Source organism: Dermochelys coriacea, chromosome 2, assembly GCF_009764565.3.
Source record: "Dermochelys coriacea isolate rDerCor1 chromosome 2, rDerCor1.pri.v4, whole genome shotgun sequence".
Lineage (NCBI taxonomy): Eukaryota > Metazoa > Chordata > Testudines > Dermochelyidae > Dermochelys > Dermochelys coriacea.
Window position 1 is genome coordinate 43,651,231 of NC_050069.1, and position 18,723 is coordinate 43,669,953.

Below are 18,723 nucleotides of genomic sequence, written 5' to 3' on the forward strand. Positions count from 1 at the left end.
AAATTTATTAGAGCATAAGCTTTCGTGAGCTACAGCTCACTTCATCGAGCTGTAGCTCACGAAAGCTTATGCTCTAATAAATTTGTTAGTCTCTAAGGTGCCACAAGTACTCCTTTCCTCTTATAAAAGAAACTCTTTGTAACCATTACTATTGTTTTCACAGCTTTTAGACCTATGTATTCTAGATGTCAGTTCTCTGGACTTCCAGTATAGGACACTGGCTGCTGCTGCACTCTGCCACTATTCCTCAGCTGAGGTAGTTAAAAAAGCTTCAGGTAATGTGGTCTACTATGACAGCTAATTAAGTGGTTCCAATATCATACCTTAAATGCTTAGAGCACTGCAAAACTTTCTAAAAATTGAACCTTAGGTCATTAAAATTATCTTGCTTTTAACAGTATGCTTTATGCTGCTTTTTACTTAAAAAAAAAAAAAAATTCTCAACTTGATCAATTTAAAATAGATTCAGTTTTGGATCTATTTTATTTTTCAGGTTTCTCATTCACTGCAACCCCATGCTATGTTAGGGTCACAACCACTGGAAGCATAAAATTGTTGTGCCTCTGAGGTGAAGTATCTGGAAACGTAACAGAATATTTTGTTGCTCCTGGTCTGCTGCTATTTCTGTAGCTGCTGCTGCTCTGTAAACTATAAAAATTCAACAACAATCCTTATTAGTTTATGATCTGGCTCCAGTAGCCTGTATCTAGTTCTTTCTGGGGAAGGTGATTTGTTTATCACCAGTCATTCTTGACTGACAACAGCACTCCAGGATAAAAACTTTTGTGGGGATTCCTATCAACCTGTCCTCTTGAAGCAAAGGATTCTGAAGTGGAGTGGCTGGACATGGCAGAAGTAGGTTGATATGAAAGGACAAACAGTAATTTTGGGTAATGCTAGAAAGTTGGAGTTTTGGTGACTTAACCTTACATGAGTGTGTTATGTGGGTTTTATTTGCGTTGACTCCCACAAGACAGCATACCTTTGTCAGTATTGGGATTCATCTTCATGTAAGGGAATAACTTAAAAAATGTAGCAAGATTATTTTGATATGATGTCTGATTACTCCTATCCCTGTGCATGAGATTAATACAGTGATATTGATAAAAAGGAAGTTAATCAGGAGCTGCAGCACTGATACATCTGAGTATTTGGGTCCCAATTTGTTAGACTGTTGGCTACCACAAACATTTCTTTCTTTAAAATCAGATTTTTTTCCTGTCAGGTCTGCTGTAAAGTAAATGATAAAAATAAGTTTATAATTAGTAGATGTTCTAGGCCAGGAACTCCCCTTACTTTCTGCTGTGAGCCCCTGGTTATTCCCCACAGTAGCTTAATGTAACTTTTTATATAGAGGGGTAGGTTGGCACCTCTCACGTAAGATACTTGGCAAACATTGAGGAAAGTGGAATACCACAGGAGCACCTCCATTTTTTGTCAGATTTTTCTACTGGATTTTAACTACTTTCCCATTTTCTGCTACCCCTCTAATAAGAGCAAGAGCATGAAACTGATCGGATCTTGTACCTTCCCTGTGATGCTCTTCTATAAAGACCTGCACAGAGCAGTGGCTCTTAGCATGTCCAGGGTTGCTGATTCCACATCTAGTCTATTACTGAAGGCCAATGAAAAAGTTTAAGCCTTATGAGAGGGGGGGATGTTTAGGAGTGTGACTATTGTTCATTTGGTTTGGGGCTTGAGTAAAACTAAATGTTTGGTATCTTAATTCACTGGGATTATATGACCAAACTCTGACCCCCTAAGTGGTAGGGCAGGATGCAAACAAGTCATTCTAGGTAGGGTTTTTTTTTTTAAAACTCTAAAGATGTGCACAAAGCACAGGAAAGTGGAAACTATTTTAGCCTCTCATTTACCATGTTAGAATGCAGGGCAGGGGATGGATATGTAGCTATGTTTAGCTGCACAATGCCTAAAGCTGATATTTTATTTTTCTCCTTTAGGTTTAGATTGGGACAGCATTTCAGAATGTGTAGAGTGGATGGTACCTTTTGTTAGGGTGGCAAGAAAAGCCCCTGTGAAATTGAAGAGTTTTAAGAAAGTTGCAGTGGAAGACAGACATAATATCCAAACCCACACGAACTACTTGGACATGCTGGTATGGCTTTTTTTGGTGTGTGGGTTTTTTTTTTGGGTCTGTATATCAAACACTGATTTGTATGATGCCTAAGCTTAAAACAGGTGGAGAATAGTATAGTTCCTAAGGCTCTGTCCACATACTCATTGGTCTAGCTCATAGGTCTTCAACCTTTTTTCATTTGCAGACCCTTAAATTTCAAAATCTTAGTCGGTGGACTCCTATGGGTCTGTAGACCACAGGTTGAAAACCACTGGTCTAGTTGACTAGAGGCAACTACCATAGTTGGCTGGGGAAGAGTAAATGAAACCTTGCTTGTGTCACCATATCTTCCAAGTACTTTATCAGAGGGATAATATGCATCAGGTCTGTAAACAGCCAGTTATGCCACATCCATAGATGTAGCAAAGGCTGTCATGTTGTGGGGAAAGGATGATTGGCCAGGCTGTTTACACAAACATGATGGAGTACACCCCTCTCTGCAAAAGGATGCTGAACTAGCAGCAAGAAGACCACCATAGGTCACACTAGGCTTCTAGGAGGAGCAAAATAGCTAGGGCCCATAACTGTCTGTCACACCTGGCTATAACATGGCATATTACATTAAGATGTATAGTATGGACAGGCCTATACTACCTTGTCACTCTACCTGCAGGTAGAGTTGTTAAGTTTATCTGTTGAACAGTATTGTTTGTTTTTTAAAGTACTGTTGACAATAGGGCCAGGTGTTTAATACAAGCAGTTCTGTTGACCCCAACTGTGCCAGATGTCCCATTGATAAACTATACCAGTAAACGTGCAACCTTCATTTCACTAATGGAGGTGTGTGCATGTGAGTGAAATTTACTATACTGCTACAATATGTGGCCTCACCAAATCTAGTATGCCAGTAAAATGGTCCTAGCACAGCCACAGGCAGATTAAAGCACTCGTACCATCACCATGTCCTTAAGTGGCTGGCAAAGTCCATGTTTGCACAAGGAAACTACTACCATAATTATAATCCCATATTACTTTTACCTGAAGCTGTAAAATACTCTTGACTATTTGAATACACTAATGACCAGCAAGTCAGTCTCTCTCTAATGTAGTTTGAAGTGCTCAAGCACTTGAAATACCTGAATTCATCTTCAATTCCTATAAATTTTCTTTCTAATTCCATGTTAAGGACTACCTTGAGAAAATTATACTTAAACTAGACAAAAGGATATCTGGGATATTTAAATGTTGTTATAGTAACTGTACCACCTCAATGGAAGACAGAACTTTGAATAAAGAACTAAGCACAACCCTTATACAATGCAAAGTGAAATCCACTTTAACTTTTTTTTTTTTTCCCCCCCTCTTTCAATTTACATAGGATGAAGTGAATTGTGGAGTAGCTCTAACAGCACCAGGACAGTTATCTCCAGGGTGTATCGGAGGAATAATAACACCCCCAAAAAGCACAGAGAAAAAGTGAAAGTATGGAAACCACTGACAAAATAAATGCAATGAACACGCAGTGGTAGAAACTCCAAAGCAGGACGCTGTTTCAGTACAAAGCTACCCTAAAGCAGAGACTCAATCTAATCCTTGAACACTTTCTGCCTCGCAACATCCTGTATATCAGTTAGACATGTCAAACTGAGTAATGGATAGCTTTGCCTTTTTGCAGACTTCAGATTTAAGAATTGTTACACAACCCCTTTCCCTCCCTAGGTTATGCAGGAGGTTGGACTAGATCATTTGGTCCCTTCTGCTTTTAATCTCCACTACAGGAGGAATATTAACTAATTTAACCAACCTTTTAAATTATGAATTGTTTCGTTAGGGATTTTTGAAAACTTGTTTTAAAACAACATCTTGTGGGATAAGATAGCAGGAGAAACAAAGCTCTATTTGTTCAAAGCAACAGTGTGTACAAATAGTGTAGTGACTATTTTCATGTTGAAGTCAGATTTAAAAGCTGACTATACCAACAAAAAAGCAGCCCCCTAACTGATGTCACCTGTAACAGTGCCACTTTTTCCTGGTTAGATATTGCAAGAACCATACAAAAGTTGAAGGCCATGTTTAAGTTGGAAATTTAACCTGACTGCATTTAGCAGTTTTGCCTACCTACCTTGAGGTTGGTGCAAGGGGAATTACCCTTTGAAGCCCAGGTGAGCTTCTAAGGCCAAAATAGCATCATTATAGGGGTAGGGCTAGATTAAAGCCTCTGCCTCAACAAGGCCTAAGTAAAGTGACAATTACTTTTAAAATCACTTGGGGGGAGGGCTGCTGAAGAGGTGCTAACCTGAACTTGTTCTAAGTTTGACCTCAGGTAAAAGTAACAATTTGCTGCTGATGTAATTTAACTGGAAAAATAATTGAAGGGAAAATATTCTACTACATATTAAGAGCTAGACAAGGCCCCTTTTAAATGTAGAGCTCTTAGCTAGAACTATAGTGATTTTAGAAAGAGGTACACATCGACTACAAGAAGTCTACAGCCACTCAAAGTGGAAGCAGTGTTTTAATACCCCATACTGTGCAGGTATCAATGTTTAAAACAGCATTAACCACCCCTCTATTCTCTACCTCTGCTCCTGCCATGCTTAGCTTCTGCTCTACAACAGAAGCAGCTGCTCCAGCAAGGAGCATCTTTTTGAACAATGGAGGAATTATATGCTTCAGGAATGTAGAGTAAACAATTTTATAGAACTCAGAGCAAGACTCTAGATGCCAATGTGTGAGCTGTGCTTATTCAATATACATCACAGTAAGTAATAGCCTCTGTGTACATGTTTTTAATCAACTGTATTAAACTCAGCATTTTCTATTAGTTTCTTAGCTGAAACTTGAATTCATTGCTTTGAATTGATTTTAAAAAAGCATTACTTAAGTTAGTATTCCAGATCTTCTGTACAATTTTGTAAGATAAGGGGTTTTATTGTAATATTTCATCTATTTTAAAAAAAACACACTGCTTGTAAATATGACTGTATAAATTTCAAATACTCAACCCATGAGTTAAATAAAGGGAAATATTTTCCACTCTACACCAGCACTTTTATAGGAATGTTTAAAAGTAAAGTTTTGCCATTGCTTGAAGAAATCTCTTTTTTCGTCTCTGTGCAGCAAGTTGCAATATTTCTTCAGGATTGCTAGCGTTCAGCTCAGTCTGGCCAATAGCTTTAATCTTGAAGTACAAAAAACAAGAATTTTTCTAATACAAGTGAACAATAAGGTTATTAGTCACAAGACCAGTTTTGTTTTAGTCTAAGTATTTCATTTTTATAAAAGTGAATGTTGATATGAACTCTAGAATAAGCATTAGCTTCAGCTGGGCCATTGAATTATAATCTTAGTTTTGTTCGGTCCTCTAAGTTAAAGGGAGTGATTGGGTGGTAGGGATTTTTTAACTTACTGCTATTTGTCTCTTGTCTGTCTCTCCTCTCTTATGATGGAGATCTGAACAAGAGTCAAGGAAAGTATTCATGTGTAATACAGCAACACTACAAATGAGCTGTGATCTAAAATGCAAGACACTTGCATAATATGTCCTGAGCAGGTCCCAGAACAGGGTAAAACAGTAGTTTGTGTCCAAGTTCCAGTCACATCAAAAGCTCTCTACATGTTGAGCCAGCAAGAAGTAGAAGAGATGTTCCTTCTTTCAACCTCAGCAGACCTAGACCCCCTGACCAAGGCACTGTAACACCACCACCTATTACTCCTGAGGGGACTTTGCATGCCTGCAGAAAAGCACTTTTACAGTGATCATGACTTTTCTGTTGTAGCAAACAAATTAAGCAACTTGCTAGTCATGGTCAGAGAAGGGAGAGGGAGGTGGTGCTATGCCCTTGACATTGCCAATTTTGTATCCTTTTGGTAGCTCCAGTTGACAGGTGGTGGCTTGATGTCCAGTAACTTTCTGAATTACTGATTGCCTACTCTTGCACATGTGCTTGGGTGGGGGTAGAGGTGGCCAAGATGAACAGGGGCTTTGGGTTTCTTTATTTAGTTTGAAATACAGGAGGCATAAACCTTAAGTAGGAAAAAACAACAGGGAAGCAATGTGGAGGGGGCAATCTCCCAAAACACTACTGCCCACCAAATAAAGACAAGGAATGGGGGGGATACACACAGGGTTACATGCCATTGTCTCCCCCCCATTTCTGCAAGCACAGAGCTGCCCAACTGAAGGAGGCTGCATCTGAGCTCCACTGACATTAGCTGACCACCACCAGTTGTATTTCCTTTCTGTGTGCTGGGAGCCTACCTGTTCTCTGTGCGACAGAGTGCCCACAGTCAGACAAGGTAAGGGGAAGAGCAGTTGGGAAAGAAGGGGAGGTGGAATGGGGGAGTGAAGGGGGATGGGGGAGTGGGAACCTGGCCAGCAGCAGGGGAAATCCCATGAAGCAGTCCCATCAAGCCCTCACCCTGACAAATCCAACCCCTATAACAAGCCCAAACCAGCTGCACCTGGACCCCCACTCCCTGCTACTGAGCCTCAACCACCTTCACCTGGATCCTCTGCAGCCAGAACTCTCCCCCCCAGGCCCCTGTGCATCCAGACTGCCCCACACAAACCTCTCACCCCACCCCTGCTGTACCTGGCACAGAATAGGCAGGTCCCAGGGTGTTTCATGGGTAGACCCAGCCCTTGCACTGTGTCAGGGTCAGGGTCAGGTTCAGCCTCACTGCAGAGTACCAGGGGAGCTGACGGTTTCAGGGTAATCTCCCACTTCAATGCAGCCAGTGCTCTGTGCTCCCCCCTGCCATGCTGGAGCTATATTTATTTATTTATTGACAAAATTTGCAGAATTTTGCAAAATCTTAAAATATTGTGTACATAATTTTTAGGCCCAGAATTGCCTCAAGAGTAACCTATTTATATCTACGTGTTTAGCATGAAATTTAACAGCAACTCAACTGTCAATACAATTAAGCTTTGTGTTGATTTTTCAATATGACCCCCCCCCCCCAGATGCTTTTGCTTTAACTATTTCTAATGAAAGGATACATGTCAAGTATTCCAAAATGGTAACATCCCAGATGTAGTCATAGTAAGAATCCATAGCATCATGGCTGAAAGAGAATATCAATTAATTCATGGAATATGTACAGAATTTTAATTTTAAACATAAAATGTTTTTACCTGTTTTGTTCCTGCAGTGCCTTAAATGCGGTTTTATAGTCTATTTCTCTGAGGAACTGACATAAAATTGCTACCTGTAGGGAGAAAGACTAACTTATTTCCTTAAAGCTTGTCTTTTTTCATGCTGTAATACTGGACAAATGTTTCTCCACTATGTGGGAAATTTAATAATTACATCTAGTTTTCATAGTAAATGGCTTCTCAGTCTAAATTTAGTGTTTGCAGAATGAATCAAAATAGCAGAAGCAAGGACAGTAAATTAAGCTTTATGAAGTGGCTTTGCTCCAATTAAGGGCATAAAACAGCCTTTCAAGCCAGAGTAATAGCAGCAGATGCAGGAGGGAAAAGGTCAGTCAGACCTACCAACTCTCTATTTTTAGTCTTCTATTCCACCCCACCGGGATAATAGCTTGGTGTAGCTCCAAAAGAGAGAGGTTCAGATTTTTAAAAAAAATGCTTGCAAGTCAATCTTCTTGGAAGGGTAAAAGGAACTCACCTGAAGGGGTGGGGTGGGGTGGAGAAGACGGAGGGTGACATGCTACTGGTCTTTGCAGAGTTGGTTAATCCTAACTTACTTTTCCAGAGGGTGGAATCTTTGGCTGGTGGGTTCATTCTAGCGGATAGTTTTTTTTTCTTTCCTCAAGAGGGATCCAGACGCTGTTGGGTGCAGCCCTGTTAGAATTCCTGCTCAGTCCCACTGATTATAGACTAGACTACCCTGTGTGGCTATTAGGTTGAACAGAGTCTGACTCCAGCCCTGGCAAGGATGTTCCCCCCATAATGCAAATCTCATTACATTCCCCAGCTGCTAGACTGGGCATTAAATCTCAAGGGGGTGGGGGGAGAGATTGCAAGGAAATTAATATTTTAAGATTAAAAACATGAGAAGCTTGCAGTCTTTCTGAACTCAACTAATGTACTGACTAAGTGAGTTCAGATCTAAAATTTCATTGGCTGGTTCTGAAGCATTATCACAATATTTTGATTAGTTTCTCAACTCTGTCAGGGAATGTTTACATAAACAAAACTTCTACACTTTTAAAACCAGATTTATTTTGTTAAATTTTTTTCTTTTAAAGAGCAAGTTTGGACTTAAAATTAAAATTGACTGTTCTTTAAAAAAAAAAAAAAAAAAAAAAAAAAAGAGAGTCCTTATTTAAAGTGGTACCTGAATACACTCTTACCTGGGTGTGGCAGTTGAGCAAAGAACAGCACTTTATCATTCTTTTTATCACCTATGGAGAACAAATTCACAAGACAATTACAACAGTTTCCAAAATGCTGATGTTTACATTAAACACATTGTTAGCAAGTTATCTGACCCAGTAAACAAATGGTAAATAATTGTACATTCTTTTATTTAAAGATAAACTGAAGAGGTTATTTACCTGTAACTGAAGGGTCTTCAAGATATGTGGTACCTATTTGGATTCCAAATGTGGGTGCACATGCACCAGAATGTTTCATAGCAGTGTCCATTACCCTGCATGTGACATGAGTAGCCTTGTTCTCCCACGAGGTTATACAGTAAAAGCTCTTTTATCCAGCACTTCACCAACTGGCAAAGTCTATAAACAGGCATTTCTGATCTGCACTCAAAGTCCGGTTTATAGTGTACTGAGTGCGGGGCCAGCAGGGGGCTTGGGCATGGGAGGGGGGCTCAGAGTGCTGCATTGGGGGCTGGGGGAAGAGAGGCATGCTCACCTCCGGCTTCTCCCTGTCCCTGCTGCTCCTGATGGAGGCGTGGGCAGGTAGCTCTGCAAACAGGTGCACTGTCTCTGTCTGCAGACGCCACTCCTGCAGCTCCCATTGATTTGCGGTTCCTCAGGTGAGCTCCCCAACCTGCAAGGGTGGCATCTGTTGTGATCGTGGCTCATGGTGTGGGAGGAGTGAAGGGGGCACTGATCAGGACCTCGGAAGGGTCAGTCCACCAGTGAAGGATGCCAACACCTGCCATAGGATCAGGATTTTGTTGTCTAGCTCGTCTGTGTTTGGTTGGTAGACGGAGAGGAGCCAGAATTGCAAGCAATGCATGTGGGAGCAGGTGTGCAGTGTCACTGAGGTACATGCCATCATATGGCCAAGAAGGGGAGAGAGTGGTGGACGGTGGTCTGGAGCTTGCGGCTGGAGTCCGTGATTAGGGTTGACACGCAATTCATCGGAAGGAAGACACATGCAGCAGCAGAGTCCAGCCATTCTCCAATGAAGACAATGGTCTGGATAAGTATGAGGACCGATTTCTCTTTGCTGATACAAATGCCAAGAGAGAGGTGAAGAAGCGTGGAGGGTGTGGATGGCAAAGAGGAGGGTTTAGCAGCAGCGCTCAACAAGGAGCCAGTTGTCCAGGTTAGGGAAGATTGAGTAGCCTAGATGGCACGTGTGCGCGGCTATAATAGCAAAGACTTTGGTGAAGGCTCATGGATCTATCCCTATGCCAAAAGTCAGGACCCTGAATAGATAGAGGCCAACTCCAACACTGAATAAGAGAAACTTTTGATGGGCCAGATGAATACTGAACAGGTATCTTTCATGTCGAGAGCTGTGAATCAGGCTCTGCGGGGAAGGGATGGGATAAATTGACGTACAGAATTTGGACTTTCAAATAAAAAAGTGTTGAGCACTCTGATGTCCAGAACAGGGTGACGTCCTCTGCCCTTCTTTGGGATGAAGAAGTCGGGAGAGTAGTACCCTAGTCCCCCGTGGTGAGATGGGATCAGTTACATGGCGCCTTTGAGGAGAAGAGCATCAGCTTCTTGCTGGAAAGTGCTCTGATGGGAGGGACATTCGGGGTGAGGGCTGGCAGTGTGGAAATGCCAGAAATTCTATGGAGTATCCATTGTGGATAACCTCCAATGCCCAACTGTCTGTGGTGATCTTGCCCCAATTGCAGGCAAATAGAACAAGGCAACCCCCAAAGATGACAACATGGGGTGCTGCAGGAGAGGGTGAAGGTTCTCTACATGCATATAAAAACTGGTGCTTGGCCAGCTGTTGAGGGGAGATGAGGAGGTGGTTGTGGCGGAGCCGGAGTAGCATGGTCTCTGAGATCACCGTCTGTGACATAGTGCCTCCTTCTGACTATGATAATATGGTGGATGGGGGCCTGCATGATTGTCATTGCCATCTGCCTTTGAGAGTTGGAGTACAGATGACCAAAGCATGGTGCAAGAGTCCTTGAGGGAGTAAAAGGACTTGTCAGTCTTTTCGCTGAACAGCTTTTGGGCATCAAAGGGGCAGGTCCGCTGTAGTGGTCTCGACCTATTTGGGGAGTCCAGAGGATTGCATCCAGGATCGCAACACTGCTTGAGTAGCAAGTGAGCAGGAGGCCATGTAAGCTGCGTCCATGGAGGACTGAAGACCCACCTTGGCCACCACGTGGCCCTCATCAAGGAGCAATCAAGAGTCCAGGTGCTGCAGGCAGCAGGCACACCAGTGCTGGGCTCGGAGATGGAGCTTGCATCAGCAGATTCTGTTTGTGCTTCTCCTTATACTCCATCCAGGGCAGCTTGAGAGCTGGGACATCCTGGTCTACCCGCAACTTCTCTCCAGACCTGGTACAGCTCGGGGAGGCAACGCTGTATTTGTGAGCAGTCCTGGACAGGGACCTGCCCTTATGCCCTGGGCCATACTTCTTAGTCTCATGGCAGGGCTTGTCCAACTTCTTCAGTACCATCAGATCTGGCGCTTGAGAAGTGGACGGGGATGGGGAGGGTCTTGGTGATGGCCATTCAGGCACATGGCTTGCTCCATTAAGAGCTTCCAGAGGCAAAATTCTCTAGCCTCACGCATTTGAGGCAGGAATGATTGGAAGATGATAGAGTGGGTGACAACGTGGGCCTTGCCAAGGCAGTACAAGCCAAATTGGTGTTCACTGCTCACAGAGAAGGAGCATGGGCACAAGGCACAGTTCTTACAACTGGACATAATCCCCAGGAGAGGTCTCCCAAACTGGGGGAAAAACTCCAATAACCAAACTAACCTAATTACTAACACTAACAGCAGGAAAACAAAACAAAACAAAAAACTAACTACAGCGAGACTAAGAGTGCGAAGGAACAAGAGATTCCGACTCCAGCTATGTGGTGGTAAGATGGGCCCATTATAATTTTGGACAGGAGCATGAGGCAATGCATGATCTGTGCAGGTCAAAGGCCACTGCTATGAAATCTTCTGTCTCCAGCGCATAGCACACATGCGCATTCACATTTGGAATTTATATAGGGACCATCACTCGAAGAACTAGTATTTTCCAGCAAGACACATTTATCTGCCATACCTTGATTATTTGTTTTACAAAGACTCCTTGAGACCTTACAGAATGAAATTCCTGGCCCAGGGATGAGTTATACCTTAGAAGGTACACAGACCTAATCTACAGTGGGCTATAGCCTTTAAACAATTATTATGGTCCAGTCATTATCATCTCTCTTTATCTGCCCTCTCCCATCTATAAACTAAAATTAACTACTTGGTTACGACCCCAAAACTCATGAGCCCAGCTGGCTTCCAGAGCTGCTTATCAGAAGTAGGGTGACCAGACAGCAAATGTGAAAAATCGGGACAAGGGGTGGGAGGTAAATAGGAGCCTATATAAGAAAAAGACCCCAAAATTGGAACATCTGGTCACCCTAATCAGAAGGGAGTGGGGGCTATTTTTACCTCCAGGGGGTCATGGCAAAGTACTGATCTCCTACTGTCAACAGCAACTGACACATGGTCCCCAACCACTCCCTAACACACTGCCCACAAACATTACAATGGTTTTCAGATGAACGAGAGAGAAATAGGGGAAGACCAAATCTAAGTCAGATACAGTGATTTAATTTTACAAGAACATTCCATGACAGTGACTGAAGACTAAAGAACCTTCTCCATAACAAGAATATCTGCCAAATTCTGACAGAAGAATTTCTGGTTCATCTTCTAGAGCAGTGTTTCTCAACCTTTTTTATACCAGGAAACAGCTTGCTGCCTTCCTAAACTATCAGGGAGATCTCAGGGACCAGCACCAGTCCATAGACTTGTTGTTGAGAAACACAGTTTTAGAGTACACCATGGAAGCCAGGATGGATAAAAATTGATGTCTCTCTCTCTCTACACACACACACACACACACACACACACACACACACACACGTTTTTATACTTAGATTTTATTTTAGTTTCATTAAATTTAATTTTTTAAATAAATTTGTGACAACTATACTAAAGCCTAAACTTACTATAAGCTATTAAAATATTATTTAAAAATCTCCTGCCTTAATATTTTGAATGAGTTAAAGGGTGCAGCTTTTTAATTACAGTGTAATCGTGAGGAACACCATATTTAACTTTTGAGATGAACGCCAGCTTTATAAATAGGGCCCTACCAGCCATGAAAAACACTTCACGGACTGGGAAGTCTGGTCTCCCCCCATGAAATCTAGTCTTGTGTATGCTTTTATCCTATACTATACAGATTTCACAGGGGAGACCAGTGTTTCTCAAATTGGGGGTCCTGACCAAAAAGGGAGTTGCAAAGAGGTCAGAAAGTTATTTTAGGGGGGCTGTGGTGTTGTCACCCTTACTTCCGCATTGCCTTCAGAGCTGGGTGGCCAGAGAATGGTGGCTGCTGACTGAGGGCCCAGCTCTGCAGGCAGCAGCGCAGAAGTAAGGGTGACAATACTATACCAGGACATCTTTACTTCTGTGCTGCTGCTGGCAGTGGCTCTGCCTTCAGAGGTGGGCTCCTGGACAACAGCCACCACTCTCCAGCTGCCCAGCTCTGAAGGCAGCGCCCCCACCACCAGCAGCGCAGAAGTAAGGGTAGCAGTACCACAACCTACAATAACCTTGCAACACCCCCCTTACCCTCCACAACTTCTTTTTAGGTCAGGACCCCTACAATTACAACATTGTGACAATTCAGATTTAAAGAGCTGAAATCATGACATTTACAATTTTAAAAATCCTCTGACCGTGAAAATGACCAAAATGGACCATGAATTTGGTAAGCCCCTATTTATAAATATGTCATAATGTCATATACTGCATTAAGTATATTACTTTCATTCTTTACAATGAATAAAAACCCAGATGGGAGAGGGTCAGATCTAATTCTAAAAACAAGAAGGACAGTGGGAGAGGGGGGTAGATTTTCAAGTGCATTTATGCAACTAAAAATACAGATACACACCAGTGGAATTTTTAAAAGTGTCTAAGCAGTTTAAGCACCCGAGCAGTTTAGGCACTTTTGAAAATTCTACTAGGTGGGTATTTTAGGTATTTTATTTAGGTATTTTAGGCATTTGAATATCTTTGAAAATCTGCCCTATGGTGACCAGAAACAGCCAATCCGCTAATTACAATTACAGATACAATTTTATTATAGTGGTCACAGATATCTTGAATTCGAATGAAATCTTGGAAACAGTTGTAAAAACACATTTGATTAGGCCCCTAAACAGAGTGGTGGTGTGGTGATCTGGAGCACAAGGTCACAGCACCACTTAGGTTTGGACCCCTTCTACCCCTTTGGAGATGGAAAGGTGCAGCAACCCCATGTGACTGGTCACAATGTGCACAGCAGGGAGCCAGACCCACCCTCCCGCAGGCCACCCACCTCTCAGCTGCCATTATGGTGTCAAAGCATCCCCACTATACTCTTGTCTATGTTAATGTAGCAAAATAAAGTTACTCACCGTGTGTATTAACTGTAGTCCTTTGATGTGTGTCCCCCTACGGGTGCTCCATTTCAAGTGTGCATATGCCTCTTGAGCCCTTGATAGCAGTGTCTGTTTAGCCCATGCACACGCTCTATGCAACCTCAGGCTGCGCTTTGAAGGCGCACATAGCTGTGTGGGCAAACTGCCCTCTGTCCCTTCTCTATCCAAATGATCAAAAAGAACAGCCAAAGCAGAGGGGAAGGAGGGTGGGTAGTGGAGCACTCATTGGGACAAACTTCTTGAAGAACAACAGTTACTGCACAAGGCGAGTAACCTTTTCTTCTTCTTCTTCTTCAAGTAGTGTCCCTATGGGTGCTCCACTTCAGGTGACTCAAGTAGTATCCTCACAAGAAGGGAACTTTGGATTCGAGTCCAAGACTGAAGACAGTACTGCCGAACCAAGTGCCACATTACATCTGATGGCCTGGACCAAGGCATAGTATGTGCAGGGACTTGTCTACAGTTCCCAAGAAGAGCTTCTTAACCATATCCTGGGAATCCCAAGAACTAGAACCATGATGCCCTGGGCATGACAACAGCTTTGGAAATGGAGCTCACAGCAGTGTCTATGTCATCCAAGGGCACCTGAAGAGGAGTTCTGGCTAATAACTGAGTTTTTAACCATGACCTGGAAATGCCCCTGTGGAAGATGTTCAGTAAAGGATGTAAACTTGTTGTAATTGATGTAGTCATACTTGACCACGATGGCCTGATAGTTTACAATCTGGAGGACAACTAGGCCTTCCATTCACAAAATGGCTAATCTTTTCTGGTCCCTGTCATAAGGAGTAGACCTGGAGTAATGCTGTCTACCCTGCTCATTTACAGCATCCCCGAGCAGGGATTTAGGCAAAGGCTGGGAAAACACAAATGCCGAGTCCCTGGGGAAATCATAGTATTTTTTAATCTGCCCATTTACAAGTTGGTGGCAGGAGTTTGCCACACAGTATATGCTGGATCCAAGAACACTTCATTAACAGGTAGCGCTACCCACTTGGTTGTCATGGACTGAAAAATGTCTAGGAACTTGTGATGTGATTCTTTAACCTCCTAAAAAGGTAGCTGGAGGACGTCAGCCACCTCTCTTCACAAGGCCCTGTAAATGGAGAAAATCATCAGCTCTCAGTGGTGGAGGAGGCATGATTGTGTTGTCCGGAGATGAAATAAAGGTTTGAGGGTAGTCTCTTTGTCCACCAGCCTCCTGTTCCTCAAAGGTCTTCTGGTGTTGGGGGTTTGGTGGAGGTCTCCTGGAGTTGGGGGTTTGGTGGAGGAGACCCTAGTTTCCTGGTGCATTGCAGACAGATGTCTGGTAGATTGCTGTTGACGTGCCACCCAAGAACCCCGTTATAGCCACTGGGGAGGCCTATACAGGCGAGTGGGTGGTACCCAGCTCTGATCCAGCCATCCCAGATGTGGGAAAGGGTCTTTGTCAAAGTGTGGGTTCCTGTAATCATGCAGAGGGGAACCTGCACTGATAAGGAGGAGACTGATAGAATGTTTCCTTCATCCTTCTAAAGGTCTTCCAGTGGGGGCAACCAGTAGAAAAGGGTGGAGAATCTTGCAGTACCGGGAAGGAATAGTAATTCAGAGACTGGGATCTCATTACCAAGAGTCCTTCAGTACCCATAAGCAGTGGGAACTCAAGCTCATTTAACACTGACAAGTTCCTGGAGAAATGGCATTCCTGTGCTATCAATGCAAAAGTTGACTTGGGCAGTATCACTGGTTTGGAGCGCATAGGTGCCAGGGCTAAAGCTGTGTGTTTCGGCTAAACCAAATGGGAAGGCACTACTGATAAATCTGAAATAGACTGCGCCAATCTCGAAATGGATAGTACTGGGGACCTTTCACTGCTGTGTTTCTCCAAAGTACTCTGGGATCTGTCTGTTCCATTGATAGTCAATATGGTTTTTGTAAAGGAAAATCATGCCTCACCAATCTACTAGAATTCTTTGAGGGGGTTAACAAGCATATGTACAAAGAGGATCCAGTGGATATAGCGTACTTAGATTTTCAGGAAGCCTTAAACAAGGTCCCTCACCAGAGGCTCTTAAGCAAAGTAAGCTGTCATGGGATAAGAGGGAAGGTCCTCTCATGGATTGGTAACTGGTTAAAAGATAGGAAACAAAGGGTAGGAATAAATGGTCAGTTTTCAGCATGGAGAGAGGTAAATAGTGGTGGCCCCCATTGGTCTGTACTGAGACAAGTACTATTCAACAGATTCATAAATGATCTGCTGGAAAAACGGGTAAACAATGAGGTGGCAAAATTTGCAGATGATACAAAACTACTCAAGATAATTAAGTCCCAAGCAGACCGTGAAGGGCTACAAAAGGATCTCACAAAACTGGGTGACTGGGCTACAAAATGGCCGATGAAATTCTATATTGATAAATGCAAAGTAATGCACATTGGAAAACATAATCCCAACTATACATATAAAATGATGGGGTCTAAATTAGCAGTTACTACTCAAGAAAGATCTTGGAGTCATTGTGGATAGTTCTCTGAAAACATCCACTTAATGTGCAGCGGCACTCATAAAAGCTAACAATGTTAGGAATCATTAAGGGATAGATAATAAGACAGAAAATATCATATTGCCTCTATATAAATCCATGGTATGCCCACATCTTGAATACTGCATGCAGATCTGGTTGCCCCATCTCAAAAAAGATATACTGGAATTGAAAAAGTTTCAGAAAAGGGCAACAAAAATGATTAGGGGTATGGAACGGCTGATATACGAGTAGAGATTAATAAGACTGGGACTTTTCTGCTTGGAAAAGAGACGACTAAGGGGGGATATGATTGAGGACTATAAAGTCATGACTGGTGCGGAGAAAGTAAATAAGGAAATGTTATTTACTCCTTCTCATAACACAAGAACTAGGGGTCACCAAATGAAATTAATAGGCAGCAGGTTTAAAACAAAAGGAAGTATTTCTTCAAACAACACAGTCAACCTGTGGAACTCCTTGCCAGAGGATGGTGTGAAGGCCAAGACCATAATAGGATTAAAAAAAGAACTAGAAAAGTTCATGGAGGATAGGTCCATCAATGGTTATTAGCCAGGATGGTCAGGTATGGTGTCCCTAGCCTCTGTTGGCCAGAAGATGGGAATGGGCGAGAGGGGATAGATTCACTTGATGATGACCTGTTCTGCTTATTCCCTCTGGAGCACCTGGCATTGGCCACTGTCGGAAGACAGGATACTGCACTAGATGGATCTTTGGTCTGACCCAGTATTGCCGTTCTTATGATATCAGAGGAAGAGTCTTTTGTCTCCATGGTACCAAGTCAAAAAGTCAAGGACTCTGACACCACAGACCTTGTTCGCAGGAGATCGGGACTTCTTGGGAGCTGGCTCCTTGTGCGGGGAGACCAAGTTCCTCTTTGGAGCCTTCCCTGCACCCTCAGAGATCTTCCCCTTCTTAGGCAAGACGTTAGTTGAAGTCAAGGGTGCACATGATCTGTCTGGAGACAGATGTATTTTTGAGGTAAGGGGATGGACTCTGAAATGGATTGAAGGGACTACTCCATCATCAACAGCTTCAGGTTGGTCTCCTGATTCTTCGGACCTCTAGATTTTAGAGCCAGGCAGAAGTTACACTCTGGGGTGATCTGACACTCTCCCAAGCAACAGATACATTTAGATTGGCCATCACTGATTGGGATAACCTCCCAACAAGAGAGGCTGCATCTGAAACCTGGCAAGCCAGGCATGCCCAACCAGGCCAAATAAGCTCCTCAGAAAAAAAAGTTGGGGGAGACAAAGATGAAGAGGAAAAACTGAAACCTCAGCTATCTAATTCTATACTAACAACACACACACACACTAAACAACTACAAAGCAGGCTGAGGCACACACAAGGTGGACAAACTAAAGCTCTGTCTCAGGCAGAGGTAGTAGAGAAGGAACTCAGGGCAGTTCACCCAAAAAGAACTATATACTCTTGGAGCACGGCATAAAGTTGTACAGAGTGCATGCGTGGGACAGACAGTGCTAATAGAAAATCTCTTCTCAAGCGCTCGACACACACATATGTACCTGAAGTGGAGCTCACACACAGACACTACTCAAAGAAGAAACTGTATTATTTGCTGAATTTTTACGACTTATTGTTTTTCCCCTGCACCTTTGCTGTGAAATTTACTAAAAATGTCTATGCCAAAAATCATAGCCTTAACTAAATTAATACTTCAGCAAATCAGTTAAGTTTTAAATGCAAACTATGTTTTGATATGTTTTTTTCCTTATGTATCCAGCCATTTAAGGTAGCTTCATTCAGCTAATAAATAAAATCTTAAAATACTGTTTTTGATTAGTTTTTAGAGTAGCAGCCGTGTTAGTCTGTATCTGCAAAAAGAAAAGGAGTACTTGTGGCACCTTAGAGACTAACAAATTTATTTGAGCATAAGCTTTCATGAGCTACAGCTCACTTCATCGGATGCATTCCTCACCAGGTTTGCCATGACATTATCAGGGATATTGTTCCTAATGGCCTGTAGTCCATCTTTGTGTAGAATGTTGGTGTAGAGGGCTTCTACATCCATAGTGGCTAGGATTGTGTTTTCAGGAAGATCACCGATAGAGCCGATGAAGCTCACAAAAGCTTATGCTCAAATAAATGTGTTAGTCTCTAAGGTACCACAAGTTCTCCTTTTCTTTGTTTTTGATTATTATTTGAATTTCAGTTTCCATCCACATGCAGCTTGACACAAATTCAGAGTTAAAAAAAAAAATCTAATAAATAAGTGTGTCCTTCACCATTTTCTATCATAAGTAAAAATTAAGAATC

The 18,723-nt window shown here is 42.6% G+C and overlaps 2 protein-coding genes across 11 annotated transcripts in view; one reads left to right on the top strand and one right to left on the bottom strand.

Annotated features, from left to right (window-relative positions):
- CCNE2 (cyclin E2) overlaps nucleotides 1-4,657 on the top strand; it is a 28,790-nt gene extending 24,133 nt beyond the window's left edge. For all 3 annotated transcript variants that reach the window (XM_043507586.1, XM_038389459.2, XM_038389458.2), the window contains exons 10-12: nucleotides 164-275; nucleotides 1,962-2,116; nucleotides 3,456-4,657. In XM_043507586.1, coding sequence (XP_043363521.1) covers nucleotides 164-275; nucleotides 1,962-2,116; nucleotides 3,456-3,557 — 369 coding nt within the window. In that variant the 3' untranslated portion in view covers nucleotides 3,558-4,657. The remainder of the gene's footprint in view (nucleotides 1-163; nucleotides 276-1,961; nucleotides 2,117-3,455) is intronic.
- A 328-nt stretch (nucleotides 4,658-4,985) lies between these two features.
- INTS8 (integrator complex subunit 8) overlaps nucleotides 4,986-18,723 on the bottom strand; it is a 73,236-nt gene continuing 59,498 nt past the window's right edge. For 3 of the 8 annotated variants that reach the window (XM_043507580.1, XM_043507582.1, XM_043507584.1), the window contains 5 exons: nucleotides 8,402-8,452; nucleotides 7,218-7,291; nucleotides 7,083-7,147; nucleotides 5,487-5,530; nucleotides 5,044-5,258 (listed from right to left, as the gene is read on the bottom strand). In XM_043507580.1, coding sequence (XP_043363515.1) covers nucleotides 5,142-5,258; nucleotides 5,487-5,530; nucleotides 7,083-7,147; nucleotides 7,218-7,291; nucleotides 8,402-8,452 — 351 coding nt within the window. In that variant the 3' untranslated portion in view covers nucleotides 5,044-5,141. Of the gene's footprint in view, nucleotides 5,259-5,486; nucleotides 5,531-7,082; nucleotides 7,148-7,217; nucleotides 7,292-8,401; nucleotides 8,453-8,917; nucleotides 9,060-18,723 lie in introns of those variants that run through there. The other 5 variants (XM_038389448.2, XM_043507581.1, XR_006278715.1 and 2 more) reach the window with 3 other exon arrangements.